At 34.3% G+C, this 11,184-nt stretch overlaps 2 protein-coding genes across 5 annotated transcripts in view; one reads left to right on the top strand and one right to left on the bottom strand.

Annotated features, from left to right (window-relative positions):
- The window catches only part of LOC109537947 (alpha-taxilin), a 9,163-nt gene extending 3,437 nt beyond the window's left edge, over positions 1-5,726 (top strand). The window contains exons 2-6 of one of the 4 annotated variants that reach the window (XM_019904940.2): positions 1,214-1,333; positions 1,799-2,160; positions 2,409-2,858; positions 2,955-3,326; positions 5,476-5,726. In XM_019904940.2, coding sequence (XP_019760499.1) covers positions 1,807-2,160; positions 2,409-2,858; positions 2,955-3,326; positions 5,476-5,529 — 1,230 coding nt within the window. In that variant the 5' untranslated portion in view covers positions 1,214-1,333; positions 1,799-1,806 and the 3' untranslated portion in view covers positions 5,530-5,726. Of the gene's footprint in view, positions 1-1,213; positions 1,417-1,798; positions 2,161-2,408; positions 2,859-2,954; positions 3,327-4,403; positions 4,768-5,475 lie in introns of those variants that run through there. The other 3 variants (XM_019904939.2, XM_048661547.1, XM_019904941.2) reach the window with 3 other exon arrangements.
- Positions 5,727-6,874: 1,148 nt separating this feature from the next.
- LOC125502661 overlaps positions 6,875-11,184 on the bottom strand; it is a 7,190-nt gene continuing 2,880 nt past the window's right edge. Inside the window, exons 2-3 of the mRNA XM_048661561.1 lie at positions 7,798-7,935; positions 6,875-7,311 (exon numbers count right to left, since the gene is read on the bottom strand). Of these exons, the coding sequence (XP_048517518.1) occupies positions 7,209-7,311; positions 7,798-7,935 (241 nt within the window). The 3' untranslated portion in view covers positions 6,875-7,208. The remainder of the gene's footprint in view (positions 7,312-7,797; positions 7,936-11,184) is intronic.

Genomic DNA, 11,184 nt, shown 5'->3' with positions numbered 1-11,184 from the left:
ACCCATTTTAGTGATTTTTGTATTAAAGATTTCCAAATCTTGGGTAATCTACTCGTTGCACTTCCTGCGTGGCGATTCCTATTTTTCGATTAATTCTTCATCTTGAAAAACGAATGACGCTTTATTGTTTGTTAAGGAGAAATGCTCCGCATAGAACTTTAAATTAAATTAATTCAGATGTCCGTACAATCGTTCTTCAAAAAAGATCTATCCAGACGTTATACCTACCATTAGGCCAAGCTGTAGAGCATTTTTGCTTGACATACAGACTAGTAGCAAACCAGTTGTACGATTCTATCAAAGATAATGAGCAGCTGAATAGGTATGTGTTTTTCACTCGCATTCGGTCCATATGTTAGTTATTAATAAGTTATTGCAAAAAACGCGATTTTTGTCTTTTCTTGTTTATAACTTTGAAACTAATGGAGTAATCGGAATGTCCCGATGATTTGTAGAGAATAAAAATATCTACAAAATGAGAGGTAGATCGCCTCAGTCGGATAATTAGGTTCTAAGAAATTTAGGGAAAAACGGAAAATTGGGTGTTTTTTCGAAAATTCATAGCTTCATCATTTTTTGAGCTAGAGCTCTAAAATTTTGAGCCGAAGTATGGATTATAACGTTCTTTATGTATGAAAAAGGCGAGTGCTTTCGAATTATTAGTTTTCTGAAAATTGTAATGCAAAGTTTGCAGTGCGTCGTTTTCCGACAGGCCTGTATGCGTTACCGAAAGTCCGATTATAATTTCAAAAAAAGTTTTCAAAAACTGAGATCGTGCACTACGAAACTTAGTTTCGTAGAAATCGTGATTATATCATCATTGCGTATTTTTAATGAAAAATGTCAATCCTCTCATTTAAATAGCATAGAACTGGCAACATAGAAGGTAAATGTCATTTTCACCTGAGACCCTTGTAGCAGCATTACCGAGTCCGCAGTGCTGTCCAAAATTTTCAGAGTTTTCGATTTTTTTAATACTATGGTGATTGATTTTTTAATTTGAATTTTTAGTATGACACAATTTGCTCCGGCTGAGATTCTTGTTTTTCATGTATTTTCCTAAATCAGTACGATTAAAGTTATTATAAAAGTGTCAAACACAGTCAATTGAATATATTTATGGATATATAGTGATTTAATTAATTTCCATAGGAGCATAAACAGTTTCCAAAATCCTTTGAAAGTAAGAACATTTTTTGTTATTTTATTCCAGTTTCTCTGGTCATTTCGTGACTTTCGTCTTTCTGGTCCGGCAACACTGGCGGTAACCATTTACCCTTTTCATAACAATAATACACCTACTCTATTGAAGTTTCTGAGACTCACCAAATCTGTAAGTTTAAAAGAATGTAAACCGGTAAATATATACATTTAAATCATAATATTGAATTGAAAGTCCTACTTGCGTTTTGAAAGGTATGTTAATGTTTTAGTTTGTATTTTCAATGTCCCAATGGTCTTGCTCTTGCGTTATTGGTTAGCCATTTACCTAATAGCTTTCTTCATATAAATTCTATAATTATTATCGGTCATAAACGTTTTTCATGTATTTCATGAATAGATCAGCCATTTAATCTTCGAAAGTATTCATGAAAACCAATTGATTTTAAATCAAATGTTGGGTATTATCTAGTTTTGGACCCTTCTGGATTTCGATTAAAACAAGTTGTTTACGTTGTTATTTCCTTACTAACACTTTCCTAGTGCAGTTTCTTCCTGAAATGAATGAAATATTTTTAATCGTTTGTCTTACGTACACTTAGATACATTGTTTGAAAGAGAGAAAAATTGTTTGCAGTTGATATCATGGGAGACGACGGTACTCCAGTAAACAAAACAGTACCTGTTCCTGTAGCTGTTCCCAAGAGAAAGAAAGATGAACGTTACAGAAAACGCGACCCACGTTCATGGGAAAACATCATTAAAATCACGACCAATATGAGTTTAGAAGAAAGGCTTCAACATTTGGAAAATGCCTATAACGAATTATACAATGAGAATCGGGCATCCAATGCTAATTTACAAGCCAGGGAAAAGCAATACTCCCAATGTCTAAAAGAACATGAAAAAGACCGTGCAGAACTCACCAAAAGTATTTTAGCTAGGGGACAACTGGAAAGTCTATGTCGTGAACTGCAGAAGCAAAACAAACTTATTAAGGTACATTTTTTACATATTATATACGTTAATTTGCTCTGTGTTCATCTTTGCATGTTGCATTTTTTTCGTTAATCAGCATAGCACACAGATTTTCTTAGATTTTTGACTCAGATAGAGTATTACATTGTGCATTGGCAAACGGTGTGCTTGAATCTCGTAAACCTACTGAAAACTCATTTTGTCCACTAAAAACATTTCGTTGTTACATGTAAATCAATATATTAATTGTGTTCTAATTGTTTGAATAGGAGGAAAATATAGCTAGAATAAAAGAGGAAGAAGATCGAAGAAGGGAAGTAGCTAACACGTTCACTGAGCGATTGAATGCACTCACAAACCTAATAACGGAAAGTAAAGACAAGTCAAATAAAGTGAAAGAGGAGAACGAGAATATGACTCAGAAATTGACTGAACTTTATGAACAATATCAACAAAGAGAAAATCACATTGAAACGGTCACTAAACAACTCGATTTACAGAAGAAATTAGCTGAAACTCAAGCCAAGAAAGTTGAAATTGAACATGAAGCTGAAAGGCAAACCTTTTTAGCTCAAAAAAAGGCCGTCGAATTGCAGTTGCAGCAAAAGGAAAGAGAGCTGGTCTTGCTTGCGGAGAAGTATAGAAGTCGCGAAGCTGAAATTGACTTGTACAAGAGCCAATACAATGATTTTGAAAGCACCATGTCAAAGAGCAGTAAGGTAATGATCATTTGCAAAACGTTTTTTTGAAAAGATCTATCTAATCCAGTTTGTAATAACTTGAAAATTGATTAACATATATTAATATTGTTTCAGGTATTTGACAGCCTTAAGGAGGAAATGATGAAAATGAGTAAGCAAGTTCATACTCTTGAAACTGAAAGAAATGATCTAAAGAAAAAATGGCAATCCAGTGTAAATTCCTTGATCGTATTGTCGGAGCAACACATGACTTTATCTACTGAGCAAGGTGCATTGGAGAAACGCATTTTAATGTTACAAAAACTATGCAGACAACTTCAAGAAGAAAGGAGCGCATATCTGAAGCAACTTAAAGAAAATAATATAGAACCCATTGCTCCTTTGAAAATAGAGGATTCTAAGGACATCAGTCAAGAAACCTTGTGTGACCGTTCAAACAGTGATGCGGCAGGTCCCGAAACAAAAAGAGAACAAGATGTAAAGGAGGTAAGAATACCAGTTGAATCTATTTGATTTAGAACTGATTTTGTAAATCTTATTGGCAAAATCAGATTTAAAGTGTTGTGAGAACGTTGATGTTTTCAGTCAATTATTTGTGACAAAACAATGTTTCTTGTGTCAACGATACGGCTATATTTTATCGATTGTCATTGGCCTAGGAAGGAACTTCGTCGTATTGCAACCGTATAAAATGGCAATTCGAAGAAACGAGAATAAAATGCCAATCATTGCTAACACATAGCTAAAATATAAGAAACATTGAAATTGGAACTGCCAGATTATTTAAATTTTAGTCATCATTTCATTTATTTCGTTTGAATTACGCCAAAGTGTAAGTTTCTTGTTCAGAGTTATATGTTTACTTCCAAAGCGCTGATAATGGCTAAAATACAGCCGATAGAGTTGGTCGAAGAAAAATTGTGTTAATCTGTCTTCAATCGGTTGGCCGGAATCTCCCATCATCCTCGTAATCCCCTTCTAGATACTAGTTTTACTGTTTCTAGCAAACTTTTAAACGTAGAAGATATTAGAGATCGGTCTCTTGTGGTCTTTGGAAAAGCTTCTGAATTAATTACCAAAGTTTCGAAAGTTGCGTTCAGGATGGCGATTAAGCTGATTTCGTCGTTCTGTAATTAATCAAAAAAAATATTGCAAGGTTGACGCGTTAAAAGTCAAGTAAATAAAGTACAAGTTAAATCCTGTAGTAAAAAATACATTTTCCAAAAGCTTGGTAATCAACTCAAAAATTCTTTAACACACAGATCCACAATATCTTGTTTCGAAACATTCAAATATGTCGGTCTATTCTACCATTCTACTTTTGTCACTAATGCATATTTTCTAATAGTATGGTTTACATACACTGTTATTTTAATAATAGTTAAAACTTTTGCTTATTCTTGATCATTCTTCCTAATTCAGACGTCGTTGTTCATTTCTACTTTCTACGTTTAGCATGTCTAATCCTCCATCCTTAGAAGTTAACGATTCACAAATTAACATTTGAAACCCCTCTATCGCTTAATCACCGTCAAAATGGTGACCGCCATTGGTTTCTTTCAGGGGTTCAAATCAAAAAGGTGAAAGGTAGAAAGAGACAAGTTTGAACTGTACTTAGGATGCTCCAACGTTTCACAGCCAAGTTTCTGTTTTTCTTCCTTCGAGAACAGAAAAGAGCACAAAGACACGGGTTCTTGACAGGATCTTATCGACGAATTGTGCCTCGGATCGCCGCAATATACCTGATTCATTCACCCCCCTCATTGCCCAGAAACTTAATTATTATCCGTTGCTCCAAGACATGCACTGCTTTTTTGTTCATGGTCGCTTTAATGTTAAGAAGAACTGATTGAATTCTAGTGCGTGTTGTCACCCGACGTAAATAAATACCAACTTCGCCAAGGTAGATGCAAATCAGAAACATTGTTAGTAAATTAACAATGTAGTTTTTCTAAATATCTCTTCTATTCGAATTACACCAATTTTGTTGTTTGCTTCTGTGTAAAAATGGATAAAGTTCGGTTTCTATTTAAAACCCATCGTCTGTTGGCATCATTTCCAAAAAAACAGCAATATTATAAGGCCAGGACTGATTTCTGACTGACATTTTCACCTACCTATTTCTGTCTGTGATTTGGGACGCTATTCTTTTGCTTGTGATGTAACTACTTCTGTCAACCAAGATCTACATTTCAAATTATGTATATCACAAATGTATGAAATTGCTTATATTATTATAAAGGGTATTCCATAATTATGCGAATTAATAATATTATAATCAGGCAATTATTTTTTATTGTTTAAACATGTCTGAAAGAAAAACATTTCTGCCGATTCATGAAAATAACCAGTTCCCCGTTACACGTTCCTAGAAATACTGTATCAATTATAATTGACTTATCCAAAGATGGCTATTTTAGTTAGCAACAACCTGTGATCATTTCATTAAAATCCGCTTAACTGATTTTTAGATATTGTTGAAAGAACTATTTTTACATGCTTCAAAACCCCTGAATATCAAAACCGCTTGTTTCGGAATATCAATCATGGTGATTAAAAATGAGTTTATTTGCAACCATTTATTCAATTTATTCAATCGCACACTTCAGCTGAATACCAACTTTTTACTTAATAGGTTGCAGGGGGCGTGAATTGTCTTGCTCCAATGGTGTTACCGGCAAGCCACTGATCTGTGGAGCTGCTATGGTAAGAGAAGAGGTGGCAACAAAGTAAACCTTTCACTTAAATTTTAAGTAAAATTATTCGTTTACATGTATACAAATGTCAACGAATGTTGATTGAAAATGAATTTGCTAAAAATCGGTTTTTTTCTATATACGATTTTTACAGTTTGCGTGAATAACCAGAATAAATAATGTAGCAAAATATGTATTTTTACTTGAGATATTGTTAACTGTCACCTTTCCCATAGTTGGGCTTCCATACAGGTGGACAGTAATTGGTTTTATTGGGACCGCTTGCAGTGTATCCGTCTACTCGTCTTTATCTATGAGTGTATCAGTGACGTTCAATATAGGTAGTTACAACCAATAAAGAAAGAGCATCATCAGCAGCGTGCTTGTGTAGCTTCCGTAGTTCCGTAGCTCACAATGAAGACTAGAACTAAATGGGAACCACGGGCAACATAATGCCACCTAACTTACCTAAAGCTGCATCGTGCCACCTGGAAAGAAAGAATAAAATGTGTTTAGTGCAATAAGCAGAGAATAACAAATGTAAAGAATCCCCAAAACTTCAGTTGCTATTTGAAAAAATATTCAGTGCAAGCGAAGGGATTGATAGTTTAGAAATCATTCTTACCAGCTTTCGGCAAGCTGGCGCCCCATCCTACATTTTCTGCCCATTAATCATCCAAAAGTCCACACAGCACTTAAACCATAGATAAAGACTGAAATTTTTGAAACTTGAACACTCAATAAAAATCTACTCCCAATAGAAAACTTAAAAATTCTGCAGTTCGCAAGCAGAATAAATACAGCACTTGCTTTCGGATTTAAGAACGCGATTCACACGACACGAAGAACACCTGTATCATCATTGCATGCTGTAAAAACGTTAATTAGTAAAGTGAATGAGACATTGCAAAAAGTGACTTGCTGAACCTGAAAAAAATTATGTCCTAGCAAAATGAGTAATAAATACAATACGATATGAATAGTTCAAGGCAGCAAGTAAATACCTTAATTAGAAGTTGATATTTTCAAAATTTAGTTTGGTTATTTACAAAGTAGCTTGAAAATATATACTTATTAAAATAATTAATAAACATCCTAAAATATGAACGGTTCAAGTCTGTAAGAAAATGTTCTTATTAGCGAATAGAAGTATTTTAAAAGTTAATTGTTTTACATGAAAGTAAGTGAAGGTTAGCAAAATAAGTACCTAAATGATAACATTAATTATAAAAAGTTCAGAGCTGCAATAAAAAAAGTTTTATTGGTAAGTAGAAACATTTTAAAGACCTGTTGTACCTGAAATAAGGTAGGAGTGTGTTATAGTAATAAGAAAGAAAATAATACAATATAATATAAATAGTTTGACGCCGTAACAAAAAATCTGGTTTCTAAGTAACAAAATTAATATTTTAGAAACTTACCTATCGTTCATAAAAAAGAGAACACTGAAATTTCCAAGAAGTCGTTATGTAAAATCCGTACCAACCGGAATAATAATTTCTTAAAAAACAAAAGGTAAATTTTTTACATAATCTGAAAAATATATGTGAAAAAACTTTATTCGAATGGTGCTTCTAAAGGAGCACACAACTCCGAATTTGAGGCCCGTATAAAAAGTTTATATGTACTTGTAGTATTCTTTTCACCATTTTATGCGGGAGATCGCCCATATTTACCCACAAGCGCTCGTCGATAGCTCAAGCCAGCGTTCTACGTGAGTTCTGAAATTTATTTGGTACAATCCCAATAGGCTTCTCAGTTTGTTTGTGTCAGGACTACAAAGACATAAATAAAAGCATTATATTGTTGTAATGTACGAACCTCAGAATTGGTGTGATTGAAAGCATTGATAGACCATTGAATTGCGTTTTCCATGCGTTTTCGGTTCAAGATATTCAAGTGCCTCTTCCAAGTTCTTACTTAAATTAATGGTTTGCACAAATTCGTTTAGAATTGAAAAACCACCTTAACAATGATCTATCTGCAGATGTTTTTATTCTACAAAAAACTGTTTTCCTCATTTTCAATTTACCATCAAAATAATGTTTCTATACGTTGCTAAGGACAAAAGATCAGGTAGGTACACATAAATTAAATTTTTTGAAATCTTCAAAAAATTATCTTGCTTCAGGAACAAATAACCGATCTTCCTTATGCTTATAACTAGGGTAAATTTTCCATATACCCTACATCCTACACCTAAATGTCAGACACAAGATCTTGTCTCAGTTATCTCTGCCTATCGACCTTGCCTTACTTACCCCGGCTGAGTTTGCTTGAAAAACTCAGTTTTGTTTTCTTTGGGAGTTTCCAGGATTTTTTCAGTTACTAAGGTGAGACGACTGGCCGTTGGCAAACACGAGTTTTTCAAAAATTCCTGAGTGCGGCCCATGACGTAACTGCAGAAAAAGAAAATCGGTTGATTTAGCCCATTTAAAATTAATCCATTTAACCCATTTCCCCAGAAAACCTCACTTTAACAAGAATTTTCTGGGAGTTTTCAGGCTGTTGTTACTAAGGGGAAGCAATTGGCATTTGTTATAGATAGAGGAATTTTTCAAAAATTCTTCTATCTATACCTTCAATAATTCAAAAAAGGAAAAACCAAAAATATCTGAAACCTACTCAGAATATGGCTCGAAAGAGAAAATCCGCGACTTGGCAAACATGAGTTTTTTTTAAATTCGCCAAGGAAAAACCAAATATGCCTCAATCCGGCTCATAATATCACTCGAAAGAGGAAATATGCTGCTTTAAGTGGGGAAAAAGTCACTTTAATTGGATATTTCTGGAAGTTTTCAGGATTTTTTCAGTTATGAAGGCGAACGATTGGCCGTTGTTAAACACGAATTTTTCAAACATTTGTCAAGGAAAAACGAAAAATCCCTCAAGACCGTCCATAATATCTCTCAAGATGAACGTCCGTAGATTTAAGTGAGGAAAAATTCACTTTTATAGGAAATGTAGGGAGGTTTCCGAAGTTTTTGCAGGGAAACGATCGGCCGCTGTTAAAGACAGACAGATATAAAAAATAATTGTCAGGAAAAAGCCAAAAATTGCACAATCCGGGTCATAATATCACTGGAAAGAGGAAATGAGCTGCTTTAAGTTGGAAAAAAGGCACTTAATTCGATATTTCTGGGAGTTTCGAGGAGTTTTTCAGTTTCGAAGGCGAGGCGATTAGCCGTTGTACAACACGGACTTTTCAAAAATTCGTCAAGGAAAAGTGAAAAATCCCCCAAGACTGTCCATAATAACTCAAAAGAGAAAGTCCGCAACTTTAAGTGACGAAAAACTTACTTTTATAGGAAATTTCTGGGCGTTTCCAGGATGTTTTCAGTTACTAAAGGGAAACGATCGGCCGTTGTTAAAGACAGACGGATTTTTAAAAAAATGTTAGCTTTAAATGAGGAAAACGGTAATAAATCGAAGCGATTGGTAGTTAGACGACATGGATTTTTTGAAAATTCGCAATTGGAAAACCAAAAATTCCTCAATTCGACCCATAATGTAAGAGAAGAAAGAAGAAGTGAAAGTACGCTCCCCTCGAAAGAGAAAGTACGCGACATTAAGTGAGGAAAAACTCACTTTAATAGGAATCTTCTGAGCGTTTCCAGGAATTTTTTCAGTTACTAAAGTGAGACGATTGGCGGTTGGAAAACACAAACTTTTCAAAAATTTTACAAGAAAAAGCCAAAAATACCAGAATCCGGGTCATAATATCACTCAAGGAAAAATGTGCGAACAAAGTGGGAACCAACTCATATTAATAGATATTAAATTTCTGGGAGTTTTCGGGATTTATTCAGTTACGAAAGCGAGGTGATTGGCGGTTGTTAAACAAGGATTTTTCGAAAATTTGTCAAGAAAAACCGAAAAATCCCCCAAAGTGGTTCATAAAATCTCTCAAAAGAAAAACTCACTTATAGGAAATTTCTGGAAGTTTCCACGATTTCTCCAGTTATCAAGGCGACTGGACTGGTCGTTGGTAAACAGGAGTTTTTTAAAAACTCGTCAATTGAGTCCAATATATAGTTAAATGTTTCTATATGCATACGAAAATTGCCACGAAGTATCTCCGGAACTTATAGCAAATTGGGAAATAGATTATGAAATTCTCCATATGTTGGCCGAGCTAGATTATTCTCATGTGACCATCTTTTTTTGACTTTTTTTTCACTGAATTATCTGTGTCTCCTATAACAGCATGAGCGTTAGAAAATCAATAGAAAATACGATCTTTATCTTTACAAGCTAGCACTGGCTAAGGGGCTGTGCCTAGATTACAGGTAAATTCGGACAATTTTTGACCGAATCGGAATCATCTTCGAATCAACTTGGAATCGCAATCGATTCAGTATCTTTAGTGTTCGCAGTCTTGTGTATTATTGTATAATACATAATAATTTCTCTTTTCGTGCAGCTTTAATATGAACTTGTTTTTTACTATTCATAAGACCAGTGGATCGAGAGTTCAACTTACGATTAAGATTTTTTAGCCGTAAAATACAGTTTGCACAGTGGGAATTTGTCTTCTGTTCACTTTGGAAATCGATTTTCCGAAAAATTGCCGCATATGTTATGCAGCAGTTTTTGAAGTGATAACTTTTTATGGGAGGGTGAACCGATTTTTCTCGGTCACGGCAGCTGCCACTCCGGCCTCTTCGCGCCTGAGGTTTGGGACGCACATATTCACTTTTTTCGACATTTTTCTCTTAGTGCGGGTGCATCTGTAGATCTGGTAAACTTTTCAAATACACATTGCGTTATTAAACTGACAGTGATTTTGATTGATCAATTATTGAGTGTGATATGATTGCGTTCGGTGCAGTTTATTTTATAACGCTGATAACAATGAATCAACAAATTATCAAGGGAGAAGCTGCAGATACTGCAAATACTAGGTTAAGGGTGCTCATGTACTAAATGCCAGTTCGAGTTTCGCCTTCTTTTAAATTTCCAATTAAACTGCACACACAATTACACACATTAAAGCAGTTTAAGTGCAAAAAAATGCGGATCGTCCATCAATTTACAGAAAAATGTATTACAAACTTTTGAAAATCATCTTCAAACGACCGGGTTTTTATCATTGCAAATGATATTGCACATTGTCGTGCACTGTTAAATATTGTTTTAAGAACGAACAATCGATGTTGTGCAACAAAATTGTGCCTAAGATCCACTACAATCAAGTTTTTGAAAAACTGTTGGACTTATTTCAAATCGCCTGATTGATTGTGGACGCAAATTCGTATCAAGAAAAGATGAAATTAAATTAAATCGTATCGATAGAATCCCGGTACCGATTCTCTGTCTTACTCTCTGTCTGTAGTCCAGATGCTGCCCAGATGATGTCCATTTGCATTGTATTGCACGATTCAAAGTTCCGAACTGGTAAAATATTACTACCTACTTGTTTAGTGATTTTCACCGGAGACAATTGTGAAACCAGATGTTGAGCGGATATTTTCTAAAGAAGGCAGGGTCAATTTATGAAAAACGCTCAAGATTAAGTGCAAATAAAGTGTCACGACTATTATTAATAACTTTTAATGCAATAATATGTTATGATATTTGTTATTTTATTTTGTAACAACAAATTATCAATATTTAGATATATATTTTGTTATCTTTCATATTTAACA

This window comes from Dendroctonus ponderosae, unplaced genomic scaffold, assembly GCF_020466585.1.
Source record: "Dendroctonus ponderosae isolate FM_Combo_2020 unplaced genomic scaffold, Dpon_F_20191213v2 Dpon_F_20191213_1, whole genome shotgun sequence".
NCBI lineage: Eukaryota > Metazoa > Arthropoda > Insecta > Coleoptera > Curculionidae > Dendroctonus > Dendroctonus ponderosae.
Note: the sequence above shows the minus strand (reverse complement) of the source record. Positions and strands in the feature narration are given on the sequence as shown.